Source organism: Ambystoma mexicanum, chromosome 6p (genome assembly GCF_040938575.1).
Source record: "Ambystoma mexicanum isolate Mex_15411 chromosome 6p, UKY_AmexF1_1, whole genome shotgun sequence".
NCBI lineage: Eukaryota > Metazoa > Chordata > Amphibia > Caudata > Ambystomatidae > Ambystoma > Ambystoma mexicanum.
Window position 1 is genome coordinate 251,397,923 of NC_090935.1, and position 16,681 is coordinate 251,414,603.

At 43.6% G+C, this 16,681-nt stretch overlaps 1 protein-coding gene across 4 annotated transcripts in view; it reads right to left on the reverse strand.

Moving 5' to 3' along the window:
- The window catches only part of MYO5B (myosin VB), a 1,432,615-nt gene that overhangs the window by 239,294 nt on the left and 1,176,640 nt on the right, over positions 1–16,681 (reverse strand). For all 4 annotated transcript variants that reach the window (XM_069626964.1, XM_069626962.1, XM_069626965.1 and 1 more), the window contains exon 24: positions 3,828–3,976. In XM_069626964.1, the coding sequence (XP_069483065.1) occupies positions 3,828–3,976 (149 nt within the window). The remainder of the gene's footprint in view (positions 1–3,827; positions 3,977–16,681) is intronic.

Genomic DNA, 16,681 nt, shown 5'->3' on the forward strand with positions numbered 1-16,681 from the left:
CTGAGATGCCGCATCATTATGCTAAACCGTCCTCAGTTGCACCTTTGCATCTACCATTTATCAGTTGCACCTTTGCGGCCAATATTTAGCTGCTGCACCTTTGCGCCCAATACTTATCTGGTGCACCTTTGTGCCTACTCTTTATCTGTTCCACCTTTCTGCATACAATCTTTCAGTTGTACCTTTGTGCCTAATATTTATTAGTTGCACCGTTGCACCCACTATTTATCTGTTGCACAATACTATTTTCAGTTGCAAACTTGAGACTACTATTTTTCAGTTGCACATTTGCAGCTATTTTTCAGGTGCAACTTTGTGCCTACTATTTATCCATTGCACCTTTGTACCTACTATTTTTCATTTGCACTTTTGTGCCCAATATTTATCAGTTCCACCTTTGCACCCAGTGTTTATCTGTTGCACAATTGTGCCTACTATTTTTCAGTTGCACCTTTGAACCTACTATTTTTCATTTGCAAACTTGAGCCTACTATTATTACGTTACATCCTGGAGCCTTCTATTTTTCATTTGCATATTTGCATCTATTTTTCAGGTGCACCTTTGTGCCTACTATTTTTTCAGATGCACTTTTGTGCCTACTATTTTTCAGTTGCCAACTTGAGCCTACTATTTTTACGTTGCATCTTTGAGCCTACTATTTTTCACTGGCACTTTTGCAGCTATTTTTCTGTGGCACCTTTGTACCTACTATTTTGCAGTTGCACATTTGCATCTAGTATTTTTCAGTTGTGCTTTTGTGCAAGAATAATCAGTGTGCCTTTGTTTCTGGAACAACTTGGCCCTTATTGCACGATAATAACAATGCTTTTGCTTTTTAGGCAGTGTGTTGCTCAGACGTAATGATCCTTTCCACTGTACCTTTAAACGTGATACCTTTAACTTGCTTACAATGCATTTATATATTATAACCAGCAATATAAAGTATTGATTCCTTTTTTGTTCTAGCGGGGTCTTAAGCCTTCTTTGTAAGAGTGTACAATTGTGTCCCGCTCTGTCCAATGGCCTCACATGTATTTATCCTCATTTTATTTAACACTTGATGCATGATGTGGCCATCTCGCCTTGTGGTACAGCACATCAGTGCCCTGTGAAGTCGCAGATTAGCTCACATTTTGGAGGGATCTTTCTTCCCTGGAGACAGAGCCATTTGTGTGCTGTGAGAGTATAGGAGTAAGAGACAGACACAAGGGTGGCACAATGATCGGCAAATACGTGTATTAATAACAGAAAAAAGGGGGTGGGAGGAAATCCTAACCAGCCCCACCTCTAAGAGGGGGTTCTCTGCCTCAACAAAACTAGCTAATGAGTCCATCTGCGTAAGAATGTCCGAAGTAAAACCTGACATCCTGTGTCCAGTTCCTAGCCTATCCCTCACAACCTAAACCCAACATAAGGTGAAAAGGGAAATGTCTCTTAACTGCCGACCTGCAGCCCGACCTTGTAGATCAAACACAAAAGCTCCAAAAAGGGGCAGAACAAAGCAAACGTTCCACAAGACTCAAGAGGTTGATTCCCCTTCCCCAGAGTCTTTCTAGAGTTCATCTAACAGTTTCTGTGTCTGTAGTCACCAGCCTTGTCTTTATTCTGTAGGCTTGTCTTTCCGGCCCTGTGACAAGGATAGTTAACCCAAAGCCCTTTTCCAAGCCGTTTGAGGGTCCCTGACTCTTTTCAGGACCCCATCCTTGGTCTATTCTCCAGCCAAGTAGGGTACTCGGTCTTCTAATTCACCCACAGCCTTTGTTTACTCTCCTGACAATGTCTCTGGGTGTCCCTTTTATGTGCAAGCTTTATGTACCTTGATATATTGTTTTGGTGTAATTGCCCCCCCCCCCCCGTATGGGTCCCAAATCCCCTTTGCTTGATTTGCTTCCCTCTTTCTTCAAGCCACAGACTTGCTTCACTATCCTGCCATGGTCTGTGAATCTCTCTTGTATCCGTAAGGTTTATATTCCTCTTGGTTGCAGGTCGAGGGACATTTCCCCAGTGTGGGTTCCAAGCTCCCTTTTCTTGTCCGTTCTCACAGTTCCTTAGATGTATAAGCCACTGCCTTGTTTTCCTCTCCTGCCTAGGTCTGTGAGTGCTGCTTGAATATGCAAAGTTTGTATTTCTCACTGTTCAGTATTTATTTTCCCACCGTGGGTCCCAGACCCCATTCATGTGATTGTTCTACCCCTTTGGCTGCTCATATGTCTTGCCTCAATCCTCCTTCCCACTCTGGCTCTCCTCAACCTTGGGGTCAACCACCATGGTTCCTGTAGGGTGTGACCATCCCACTCTGGTTGTTCACGGTTCTCCCTGCAGCTTTGGCGGCTTCTTGGGCTCTCCGGGGTCCTCACCAGTCTTCTGAGCGCTTCTTCTGCGGTTTGGCATCGGTCGCTGTGCGCTCCAGCGGCTCCGGCCACCGGTAAGCAGTTTCCCTTTTCTCCGGTCTGCTTTCCATGTTGGAAGCCCTCTGCACATGCAGTTCTCCGTTCAGCGCAGTCTGCTTCTCTCTCTGGCTGGCCTTCATTTACTTGGAACCTCTCGCGGTCCAATCGGGTCACTGCAAAGGCTAGAGCGTGTATCGTCATTCGTGTTAGTAATCCTCATTGCTCACAGCCTCTTCCTCATCCCAGTAGTTATTACCTGGAATGTATTACAACAATACATGGGGGTATCAGGCAATGTGGGGAAGGATGGGTTTTGAGGGAAGGTTGTGGGGGGGATAGGGATATCGTGTTCTCCCAAGTTGGTCACTACTCCCAATTGGGTTCTCCCTCCCCATGAGATGCTGAGTACCACCCCCAGGGGGACGCTCGGGTAGCAACCTCACCTCCCTGGCCTCATGAGAAGGGGCTCCCCCATCTAAAGCAGTGACGATACCTCAGGATTCGTCACAGTGCTCTCTTCAAAGTTCCACCTTTCTGTGCCATTGTGTTGGGATGATGATGTAAGGCGCTTTCTTCTAGTGATGCTACGTCCGTCGTGCTCCTTTGCTGGAATAATTCCCTGGGTAGATTCCTCTACAAAATGTTTACTGTGTCCTTTGAGATCGCAAGCTCCTTCCCAAGTCAATTATAAACTGGTTTACGGGACTGCATGGTTAAATATAGTTAAATATGCTTTATTTGCAATGTTTGATACATTCCTTTCAGCACACGAAGAAGCCCAATTCCTGCTGTGTGCCTAGGACTGGAATCCCAATTTCCAAAATGGCAAAACATACGAGGCACAAGTTCAATCATTAGTGATCATGAGCAGGTTGGACTGCACCAGAAATCCCACAAGAGAGATACAAGGCCTCTGTACTGGATGAAGGAAAGTACGGATATGGGATATGTCCTATGGATACATAAACACCTCTAGGTATGAATTCAGAAGAAGAAGCGCACATATGCCATTAGAGGTTTACATGATGTAAAATAGGCATTCAAAAAGCCAAGTTATGTCAGCAGGTGCTCAAGAGTAATATACAGAAGCTATTCACTGCAAGAGCCGCACGTGAGTCTGCCTTTTAGCACGCATCTAAGGGATGAGACCAGTATCTACGTCCAAATAGGCCACATTGGGAGAAACCTGGGAGATATTGTATTGTGCGAGAAAAGAAGAATCAGAAGACAAGGCTTTGTCTACGTTATTATGTGGAATGGATGGGCCTGGAGGACCTTACATGCAGCCAGTACGTAGTTATCAATGAAGTGAGAAACATCGACACTAAAGTAAGGTGTATAAGCATATTCTGCAACCTCTGACTCCTTCCAAAGGTCACTCCTTTCCCACATGGTTAGCAAAAGCAGAATGCTGCCACAGGTTTCTCCGTCATTACCTTTATAAGCGTCATCTCCTCCCTCAGGTTGTCGTATCTCTGCTCCAGCCGCGAGTACTCCTTTACCAGGTTCTGGTACCGGGACCGCTCCTCCTCCATATCCTTCTTCATCTGAATGTTTTCTGCTACTGTATTCTTGGTAAATTCATCTGAATCAATAAACAATATTAATTGGGTCAGGTTATCCGTATTTTCAAACTTATAATCAACACATTGCAATGAATGATTTCTCGATTGCCACCATAACGTTTCTAGCACCATGGCCACTTGGCTCCCAAAAAGACCTAGAAAGGCTCTAAATGAGCCAAAGGTAAGGTGCGGGTTTGAGTCAATACAGCCTATTTTACGATAGTTTTAAATGGCCTTTACTTAGACTTGTGGCCAAATGCACCAATTTTCTCCAATCAGAGAGCTTATCATTCTGCAAATAACTTGGCAATGGTGTCCTTTATTCCCTCTCCCTTACCTGTCTTGCCACCCTTGGCCATTGCCAATAAAGGCAACAGAAACATAACATTTTTCTAAATGATTACAAGACTCTGGTACTTCCAGATAACATGATATCGACTCCAGCATGAATGTCCTTTCTAATCTAGCTGCGGTAGCTAGGAATACGTGTTAGGTATATAAAGCATTGGACGGCCCAAACTTGCCTCAAAGCCCATTTTAGTAATGCAGCATAAAAGTGAAAAAGAGTGTTCAGTATTTGTTGGGAACCAAAGTATCTCACCTTCGTAGGCATTATCATGGCTAGAAGCACCGGAAAGAGTGCATTGAAGTGGGTTTTCAAATATAGATCTGACTCAGGGCGGAATGCCATATTCATTCAATAAAACATTTGCTCCATCCAGCAGCGCATACAAGCAGCTATAAAACCACCTTAAAAGTTTATCTGGACATCATGAGAATACTTAATTGAAAAGGTGAAAGTACCGCCACCGCATCCTGGATATGACGACTTGTTCTCTGGAGTTAAGGGTAGTTCTCCGTACCACTGCAAGTCCAATGTACCGTGTAGTTGCCAAAAGCTTTTAAAGTGTCTATCTTCCTTTAAGGTAGCGAGGCTTCAGGAAGCCCAGGGATTGATAGAATTTGAGATAGAAGACTGCCATGTGTTTCATTCCTCCCCTTGTTTTATTTGGGATGTACTTAAAAGGAGCCCTTATGACTGGGTTTTTTAAGGGAGGTTAAGGTGTGGAAGCTGCCGATCAATGTATCAACCACCGAGCAGGGCTGTTAGAGTGACATTGAGGGGGGAGGGCACGTTCAGTTCATCGAAGGAGCGTATGGGTGATTCATGTTTACGCTGCTCCAACGTCATTCATCCTGTTGTTCTTTTGGATGCAAATAAGCACATTTCTGGAAATTCTGACCGCACACTTTCTTATTCAAACTATACTGCTGATCTTCACCTCTGGGAAATGAATGTAATAAGTTAGGTGAGAAGTGGATCTCACTTCTGAAGCTTTTTTTACATTGTCCAATACTAGGATCACAGGAGATATCCCTCCACAATCTACCCATCACTCTAAATCCTCTCAATACCAGGATCGCAGGAGATATCCCTCCGCAATCTACCAATAACTCTAAATCCGCTCAATACCAGGATCGTAGGAGATATCCCTCCCCAAATCTACCCATCACTCTAAATCCTCTCAATACCAGGATCAAAGGCGATATCCCTCCACAATCTACCCATCACTCTAAATCCTCTCAATACCAGGATCATGGGAGATATCCCTCCCCAAATCTACCCATCACTCTAAATCCTCTCAATACCAGGATCATGGGAGATATCCCTCCACAATATACCCATCACTCTAAATCCACTCAATAGTAGGATCGCAGGAGAGATCCCTCCACAATCTACCCATCACTCTAAATCCTCTCAATACTAGGATTGCAGGAGATACCCCTCCACAATCTACCCATCTCTCTAAACCCTCTCAATATTAGGATAGCAGGAGAGATCCCTCCGCAATTTACTCATCACTTTAAATCCTCTCAATACTAGGATCGCAGGAGAGATCCCTCCACAATTTACCCATCACTTTAAATCCTCTCAATACTAGGATCGCAGGAGATATCCCTCCACAATTTACCCATCACTCTAAATCCTCTCAATACTAGGATTGCAGGAGATATCCCTCCACAATTTACCCATCAGTCTAAATCCTCTCAATACTAGGATCGCAGGAGATATCCCGCCACAATTTACCCATCACTCTAAACCCTCTCAATACTAGGATTGCAGGAGATATCCCTCCACAATCTACCCATCACTCTAAATCCACTCAATACCAAAATTGCAGGAGATATCCCTGACCAATCTACCCTACACTCTAAATCCTTTCAATATTAGGATAGCAGGAGAGATTCCTCCACACTTTCCCCATCACTCCAAATCCTCTCAATACTAGGATCGCAGGAGATATCCCTCCCCAATTTACCCAGCACTGCAACTCCTCTCAATACTGACAATAGTGAATGATGGGATATTGCACAGAATACCATAACAACCAAAGAGCTATCTAGACTAATACACAAAAGTAAGAAACCATTAAGAAGCATACACAGATATGTAAAAACTTGCTCAAGCATTGCAAGAACACTATTGGTTCAGCGATGCAGGGTGACATTTTGTGTAAAGACACAAAACAGGTTTAACACCAATGTCTGGCCCTGGCAGGCCAGTTTCTCCAGTGAAGTTAATTGCATCTCTGAGAGTGTGCTATGCACCAATGATATGCAAGGTAACCTGACGGGGCTGTGGTAATTGCTAGTACTCCCCATGCCTTGGTGCCGACTCGGAGAGTGGCCAGTCGAGCGTGATTGGCTCATTGAAGACTTATAAAGAGATAGGTCGGGGAATTGTCTAATGCTGCCCACAAAGACTTTCCAATCTGGTGGGATGACTTTCCTCTACCAGTGTTCAGGAAACCGAGCGGTGGTGGAGACATTGCGGTGTATTTGCAGGATAGCTTTTGGATTCCTTTGTATGGCAGGGGTACTTATGATGTCCCACCTTATTCTCTAATAAATGTCTTGTAAGATCCAATAGGCAATTTCTTTCTTAAGAACAATGGATATTAGCTGAGTGAAGGGGCTACTTTAAACTGCATATTCTTCCTTGTTATCACACTATATTTCCCAGGTAGTATGCATTAAGTGTACAATAACCCTGGCACCTTTTCAGTTTTGGCTAGTAGGCTAGTGCAGTGACATTCAAACTGTAGGGATGTCCGGGGGGCCAAAGGGGTAATGGGCTATTTGAAATGGGATTTAATTAAGATGACTGTTTTTAATATAAAAAAGGAATAAGGTGACTGCTTTTAATAGAAAACATAAGCAGTAGAAAATCTGCTTATATTTTAAAGAGCCTAGGCCCCCCCTGGACATCCTTTGGTCCCCTTGAGGGGAGCCAGCCCCTCGGTGGGGGGCCCAGAAACAATATTTTTACTCAACGTTGGAGGTGGGGGGGGGTCGATATGAACACGTTTAAATACTACTGGGCTAGTGCCTCCTGTAAACTGAAACAATTGTATTGGAGTAATGCTAGGAAGGGGACTGGATGTAAGGAGGGATACACAGCCTGCCAGTGTTGTTTTTTACCCACCTATTGACTGCCCATGCCTACAGAAGTTTCTATGACCATTTGCACCGACTACCTGCAGCTCCCTGCCCAAAACACACCTTCATTGGATCTCCTTGCGCTAGCTATATCATGCAGTCACATCAAACTGTGTGCTGTATAAGGCCCACCAGTGCTGCGTCTAGACCGGAAATCTGCAGCCTTTGACTTTACAGATGTTTTGGACTACATTTCCCATCAGTCCTAGGCAGCATAGTGAATGGTGAGGGATTGTGGGAGTTGTAATCCAAAACATCTGGAGATGCACAGATTGCAGAGCCCTGCTTTAACAGTCTGCTGAGTGTTAATGGCTTAAATGCTGCTGTAAATGAGCTTCTGAAATAATAAAAATGACTTGACGTGTTTCTTCAGCCACTTGATGTACGAACAATATATGTACCCTCACATCTGTTCCTTGCACTATCGCTTTGTTAAAAACAAGCATTGTCAAAGCATAACATTTTGGATTGAGTATTGGTATTATATAGCCATTTGCCAGGCACTGATATATGTCTGGGTACTCACACCATTTTCCACCTATTGCCAACATATGGCCTGGTAGTTCCATTATGGCAGTGTCTGGAAAATGCCTATGCAATGCCTACACAAAAGCGAAAACTACACAGTTTAATTTTTTTTGTAAAACTGTGAGTTGGTATTTGGGCATAACAATGTTTTTCCAGATTTTTATCCAAATATATGTTTCGCATTCGATGAACTCGTGCTACCTCTTCTTGAAAGTACCTTCTACAGAGCCAGTGTTTTTGTTGTTAAAACTGTCAGATGCTATCACGGTGAGGTTGACAGAAATATTGGTCTACTAATAATTAGGATTTTATTTTGTATTGGGGTATTGTCAAATATGTCTAATTGCACTCTATATGGGTATATTTCTATCATGGTTCTTTTCAGTTTTCCTTGCTATTTTGTACTATTTATATGTTATATTATGTCTATTTAATTCTAAACCATTCTTTGTGTATAAACTCAGGATTGGCTTAAATATTTTTTTTTTAAAAAAAACTTTATTTATATTTTACAAACAATAAAACCAGAAACGTTAATAGATACAAATATATACTAATTGTAAGAATAATAATACAACCGCATAGCAATTTCAAACCCCCAACCTCCCTCACTATTTACACAGTTCACAACATATAGTACACAAAATTTTGGTTCAGTACATCGCTAGAAAATGTCCCCAAATCTTCATGAACAATCCAGTTTTGCCCTGCTTCCTATATATAAGTTTCTCAAATGCCGCGAGATTGTGCATTTCATTCAACCACTCCTCTTTCAATAACGTTATATCAGATTTCCAATTCCTAAGAATGATTTTTTTCCCATCAAGGCACCCCTAAATATCCATTTTTTTGCCATTGAGTAAACTCCTCCAGAGATACATCATTCCCCAAAATCAGCGTTTCAAAATCCAAGCAAATGTGCTCATTCAAAACACTCTCCATGATAACACCTATATCTCTCCAGAATCCTCGAACTTTCCTGCAATTCCAGAACATATGCTCGAGAGTACCATTTTCAAAAACGCATGCCCAATATTTCGGACCATTCTTCAAACCACTCTTCCATCAACTTTCCGGTGTTCAGTGCACCCTATTTAGAATCTTTATTTGTCTTGTTCTTTCAGACAGACTCAGGGAACACAGACTGACATTCGCACAAATTTTCGTCTAAGTATCCACTGTTATTGTAACACTGAGCCTCCTACTCCACTCATCTCACAGCACATCATTACCTTTGTATTCACATACAATCCGTTTGTACACCCGGCTTGCGAGGCCACTCTCACCCACCAATGACTTCCTAGTAATAAAGTTCAAATCCACCTTTGCCTGAGAAACAAGCCCACCAATAGCAGTCTTTAATTTCTTATAATCTGAAATTCGAAAATTGTCAATCTTAAATTGATGCTGCAACTCTCTGGCACTCATCCATTCACCTTCTTTGATCACATCACCAATCCAATTGGAACCCCCAAGTACCAATCCGGCCAGAAAAATGATGATTTATTTTCCAATTTAACAGAGGGATTTAGCCATATCGAAGCATCCGGATTGTTGTATGCACCCACCCCTAAAAATCCAGCCAGTTTCGACCACAAACTCCTCAAACAGGCCATCAGCAGACTCTTCCTAGTCGTTGCTCCAGATACTGAAGTTAATAATGCCCTTGGCGACAATGGGCCATTGTGACTTGTCTCCGCCCTTACCCATTCATCTGGCGAGGGTGTCAAAAACCAACAATGAAATCACAAATATATGCAAGATGATAGGCCCTAAAATTAGGAATCCCTAGGCCCCCTTTCTCAAGGGGCAATTGTAATTTCCATAGTCGTAGCCTAGGGGGCTTCTTATCCCACACAAACCCTTGTACAAGCCTATCCAACTCCTTCCAATATCCATTCTCAATATTAAGTGGGAGCATACTCAATACGTAATTGTTCTTAGGGGCTGAAACCATTTTTAAGGCATTAACCTTCCCCCATAAAGAGAGATTCAACAGTCCCCACCTCTCTAGATCATTTTTAAGAGTCATACTAATCATGGTCATATTCTCCTTCACGAATCCATTGATACTTGGAGTAATCCAGATTCCAAGGTATAGCATCTTATCACGACACCACCTGAACCCTAAATCAGTAATATATTGTTTACAACAACATGAGTTCAAAGGTAGCACTTCAGATTTCGTCCAATTATTTCAAAAGCCAGATAAAATATGAAATTCCGTCAAGATCTCCATGGGAACAGGAAAAGACTTCTCCAGGTCCCGAAGAACCAATAGGACATCATCTGCAAACAGCCATAGTTTCTGTTGCAACCCCCAACACGACACTCCACATATATCCGGGTCTTTCCTAATTACCGCTGCCAGAGGTTCAATCGCAATAACAAACAGTAGCAGTGAAAGAGGGCACCCTTGTCTAGTCTCTCTCTCCAGTCTGAACGGACCGCTGACAATGAAGTCTTGGTACTCCTGATGATTTGACTTATCCTTGGCCTCAAGCCCAGGAACTGCATCTCTCCAGCCCTAAAAACTCTCCACTGGCTCCCAGTGGTTGGAAGGATCAAAGGTCCACAAGGCCTTCTGGAGACTGGGACCCTGCTACATCCAACTTTCTCTCCCTAAACACCTCCCTGCTAGAGTCCTTCGGTCCTCTAGCTCCAACTCTCTGCCGATCAGACGTTTTTATGAGCAGAGGGTGGGGGTTATATCTCTTTTGTTGGCAGGAGCCTCCCTCTGGAACGGCCTCCCTGTCCCTCTCTATCTTGAGCTGGATCTCCTTAAATTCCGGAAGCTTCTCAAGACCTTCCTTTTCTCCTCATCCTTCCTTCGCCCCCTCCCGTTCTAATCTTCACCTGACATTTGCAACTGGTTGCCTGTGTCCCCTAGGAGTCTTACTGTGGCCAAGCCCTCCTTCAACCAGTCTTCCCTTCACCCCTTACCAGCACTTGCCCTCAGGCACCCTTCCCTGACTAGCATACAGAGTCTGCTCCACCCCCATTCCTCGCATTAGTTGACCCCCACATCTGGTTTCCCTTGGCACTTGCCCTCCTAGGCAGCCCCTTGGCACTTGCCCGGACCCTGGGGCCCCCCTGCTGCACTTCCCCCTCTTTTCTCTATCCCATCCATTCCCCTTATCTGCCCGCTACCCCCTCACTTCTTGTTACTGCACTTGCACGATCCGTATGTCACAAGGCCTGGAACTACCGTTATTGTTGTTTCCTCCCCTGACCTCGCCCTCACCCCAGTCTTTTTGTCTTGTGGCACCTGGAACACTTTTGGCTGTATAGGCACCCTACACATGTTCAATAAATAAATTAAAATCAAATTATATGAGGCTGTTGCTGGTGACCATGGCCCACAGAATGAGTGCGGACCCACGGGGGGTCATTGAACCCAAGGACAGATGTTCCAACTGCTGGCAAGGAACAGCGTACAGCCATGAGCTTGTGGAGAGTTTTGGGCACCAGCACCGTGATATGTGCTTGGACCTGTGCACCTTTGGAGCACCGTTTCACTTGCAGTGATAATGCTTCTTGGGACTTGTAGTCACTTTCAGGGGCTGTGTATGAGTCTGGATAGTGTGCAGGCCCGAGTTGAAGGCAAGGAGTAAATTGGTCATGAATTTCAGGACCGGCTGTCAAAGGACAGCGTGAAGGACCGCTGGAGCTCCGGATTAAGAGACATGGAGTTTGTTGTAGCCATTGGTGAGCAGAGAGTTTTGTCCGGCTCCATGGCCCACTCAACAATGATGATGTCACAAAATCGACTTGAAGGTCTGGTGAGCATAGGACTTCTGGAATGCCTGATGTGAGGGATCCCATGCCGGCCCATGATGCATTTCCTCATGTTAGAGGAAGGGACGTCCGATGCATGTTGTAAGGGATCAAGAGTAAGAGTCGGGCACACTATCAGGTTTTGAGTTTGAAATCGTACTTTTATTGTCAAAATAACAAGAGGGGTTGGGGAAATCGGACCTGTCCCTAGGTCTATGAGGGGTTTCCCTACCTCAACAAAACTATCCTGTGCCCAAAACCCTAACCTGACCCTTACATGCTAAACTAAATACAAGGTGAAAATTGGGTTTTCTCTGAGCTATAAACTCATAGCTTATTCTTGAAGTTCCAAAGATAAAGTTCTAAGGTGCACAAAAAAAGGAATAATGTTCCACCAGGAAAGGTATCCTCCTTTCCTCTATGTTTCTTCTGATTTCTCACAATCCGTCCGGCACTTCCAGCAAAGTCCATAATAATGTTCCAATGTTTCCCAAGGAGGTAACTCTCTCCCTGAATGCTCCTTCTTATCCACTTTATTATCTCACAGTTTAAAAGGGCAGGGGGCTCAATTCCACCCTTGAATCCCTTCTGTCTTCATGATTTGATGGTGTACTTGTTACTCAGAATGAACAGGGGTTTCCTTCTCCTCCCTTAGTTTCCTTTCAATGTCACAGGTCTTTGAGGTATTTACTTTCTCTCTCTTTGCGGCTCTTGCTCCACTTCCAAAGGGTATGATTTCTCCTTGTGTCACTATCCCACAACTTCAGCTTTATTCACCTATCTTCTTACCCCTGATTTACTTTCCCGACAGGGTTTCACTGTTTTGTTTCTTCTCTTGTTTCTCATTTTCCTCCAAGCGGTTAGACTCTTCCCTTTCTGCGTTGACAGGTATAGTTTCTTGCTTTGATCTGTGTCCTCTCCCTGGTATACTCTCCTGCCAGGGTACTGTAGTTTATCCTCACAAAAAGGGGTATGGGTCTTCCCTTTGATTACCATTGTATACTTTCAAGGTGGGGTTCTTAACCCCTTTTATTTCCTCTCACTTCTCCTTCCACCCCTGGTGTACTCTCCTGCCAGCGTGACACAACTTTTTAATTTGGGTTTGAGTCCCAGACTCACTGTTTGCCTGGTTCACTATCCTCCCAGGGCTTCTTTGCTTTCTCTTCACTCTCTGTTGTATCGAAAAAACAATACCTTTTCAGTATTGGGTCACTGACCCTTTTGCCACAAGCTGTGCATCAATTGTACTGTCTTTATTTAAGTTTTCAACAAGGTTCAGTTCTGTATGACGTCTACTGCCTTCATTTAGGCTTTTCCCAATGGTTGTATCAGTTCTGTTGCCTTCATTAGGCTTTTCACAATCTTTGCATTTGTATCTCAATTCTATTGCCTTCTCTTAGGCTCTTTGCAATGTTCGTCTCAATTCTCTTGCCTTCACTTTAGCGTTTCGCAATGCTTGTACCTGTAGCAATGATATTGTCTTATTTTAAGCTTTTCGCAATGTTCATCTCTATATTAGTTATGTTGCCTTCTCTGTTTGGACTCTCTCACATTAAGGCTGGCACGCGGTATTCGCCCTGAAGTGCCCTGGTAACCCATGTCCTTTCCCTGGGCTTGCCAGTGTTTCTCGGTTTCTTCGGTGTTCGTTGCGCTTCTACGTCCACACCTGCTTACCGGCAATGCCTTCCGTGAGCTTCTTCTTTACCACTTGGTCTCCCACTGTTTTCTGACAGCTCCGGCTGTCTGTGACAGGGACATGGCAAGCTTCTCCCGACTGCTCTTCGCTGCATGCCGTGACTGTCAGCTTCTGAGCAGCGTTCCGCACTCCACTCACCTACGGTGTCCCAACCAGCATCAGAATGAGTCGAATGCAGTGGCAGACTCTGTCTCTCTCTCTCTAAATGGTTGCTCAGCTTTGTGCATTTGAAATGTCCTGGTCTTACTTAGTAGCTTCCAACGACTAGAATGTGGCGTTGGTTTGCCGTGTTTTGTCATCCTCATTACTCTATCCCTATTCCTTGTCTCAGTACTAGTAAAGGGGGGGAGGTGCATAATGTTGTTGGTCAGAAAGGCCCAGAGTTCAGCATTAACATTACAATAACCCATACAGGAGTGCGGTACAAGTCCTTGGGTGTTACTAGGATTTACCCCTGAAGGGTGATTCAAATCTAATATACTCTTAACTCCCTGGAGTTTTCCCCTACGTGGTCCTCCTGCAGATAGCCACCGCCATGGTGAATAGCAGGTAGGTTCTGCCTTTCACTGGCCAAGCAAAAGAAGCTTCCCTCCAGAGAACCAATAACGACATTGCTAGATTCGTCACAATGCATACATGCCCACATATGTGAACAGAGAGCAGAGAATTCCGGGAAGCGATGTCAAGGTGCGCTATGCATGAGGAGAAGAGGCATTCTTCATCTGATTAAATAACGATGTGAACACACTGCAACAGAGTGCCGAACAAACCACAGAGGAGGTACTGTTAAGGCTGGGTGTGATTCTTCACTGGAGTCTGTCCTTTTGCTTTGACTGAAAGTTCAAGTTGAGCATCCTGATGGAGATTACTGGCTTTGCAGGGAGATCGGTCAGTTGGATGAAAAGCCGATGGATGGGTTTGCAAGTGGCTGCAAAGTTAATTGAGCATTAATGTGCCGTGTGCTTCCTTTTTGCAGGTTATATTTGTGAGTGACTGGAAAGTTAATTGAGCATTGGACAAAATCGGATGCTGATTAGATCGCCGTGCGTCCGGATAGGTGGCACATGGGAAACAAAAGGGATTTACTGCTTTTGTTATCCATGATGCAGCAAGTTCCGGCATGGTAAGACAGTCTTACATTTCTCCTTTAGTGCAGCAGGTGGAGATGCTGTTTTAAAAGGGAGTTAAGGAATAGTATTTTGCTGTGTGATGTTAATAGTTTAAACAGATTCTACAATACACAGTTAATAAATAAGAATTTTATGATGCGATGATAAGTGATGTTGAAGTTAAAACATGTTGATCTTACTTTACATCCACATTCTTTTTATAGGGAGCAGGGTTTGAATTGCGATGCAGCCAAGGATGTTTAGAAATATGAGTTTCTACCATTGTAAATTAGTGTAGAGAAGAAGCTAAGCACCCCCACCTAAATCACCTCGCCCACAGGACCTATATGTTGGATGCCAGAGTGTGAGACACGTGCAGTACCAGTGAAGATACCGATACCTAGGGGAATCTGGGTAGCAAGGTTCCCATTCAGAAAACCATACCTGCTTACGAGACAATACAATTGCCGTGTGAATGAAATTCCAGAATAAACAGGACGATTGAATGACAAAGAAGAATGGTGACGTCATACAAAGCAGAGCTGACGTACATAGAAGAGATGCAGACAACTAGAGAATGCAGACATTCTATAAAAGCATCAAGAAGGTATCAAAGATATGTATCATTTTGGGATCAAGATGAAGAAGCTTATGCTACAAGATAGTTATCAAGCTGTTTTACACGTGTAAATAGGCAAAGAAACACAATCAGACGAAGTATTCTTGAGGCTAGCATGCACCAACATATACACATATATTGGAGTCAGTAAAGAATGGATGTTTCCACTACGTACGATAGCAGAGCTTAGCAATAGAAGAAAGGCCTCTTTTTTCAGTATGTCACAGTTAGAAAACAAGTGAATTACAGGCGAATCTCAGGAAGGCGAGGCTGGATGAGCCAAGAAGCCAAGGCCATATCAGAGTGGGGTGAGCTGACATTGGATACAAATCGTGTGAAAGAATGACGCTCCTGTTCAGGAAGCATGGAAAAAAAAAAGAAGACGTCAGAGGTCTATTAGAAAATAGTATTTTAATACACTAGAAACTCGATTTCGTGGTCTTCAGTCACGTGGGGAGAAGTTGGACGAGCATGATGGTCACACCTACGCATGAGGGCAGAGCGTGCCTTCACTCCCCTGAATTCTCCAGAGCAAGGAACACTCCCAAGGATAAGTTCAAAGTCCTAATTGACAGCAGACCACTGAGGTGATGATGGATGGATATGTTAATTGGTGGGAAGCTATGGTTAAGACGAGCTCACCAGCACCTGTGCGCTCAGCCTGCATACTGCTATACAAAGGTGGGGAAGGTACTGACGGAGGTTAGAAGCCAACCAATGATAGGGGCCTGCATGATTAAGGATCCTATAGGTGTTTAGCCAATGGGACATTGTATATTTAGTGACGTTCATAGTGACATCTTTAAGGGAAGAGCTTAGTTGCCCCACCTGATGTTAACAAACAAATCACATTATTCCACTGCCCTAGACGAGTATGGATTGTATACTTCGATGATCCTCTTAGACCCTATCACACTTGCCACTAGGTTTTTGTAGTTTGCCACCTAGGATGACGTTAGTAGTACGTGGGTTAACGTCACCTATGACGATTTATTTGTTATAAAAAGAAGCTTTTTTTCTAAATGCATTGAGATCGTGATGAGGGACGTCCGTTGATGTCCATTGTACTCCTTTTTTAGATAATTGATAGTAAATCAGTTATCCTTTGCCAACTACCTGAGTTTTTTAAATTATTGATGTTTGAATAATTTCTGCATCCACCATCCATCTCTAGGGTATTGCTACCTCATATTAAAGGGCTGGTGGCACCAGTTCATTAGACACATACAAATTAGAAATGGAAGAGTTTTGACCAATATCATTTTTACAATGTACATCCATATGTAGGTTGATAAGTAACAGTAAGTGAAACAAACAAATTGACACCTCGATCATAGTGGGTAATTATCAGCAGAGGTGTGATATGTTCCTGAAATGTTTTAAATAGGCAATTTTGAGTGTAAACATAAATGTAAAAGTATTGTTCACACTTGATGAAGGTCCATTGCAAACAGAAGGTAGTTTAGTGGATACATAAGTTATATTAATATGGTTT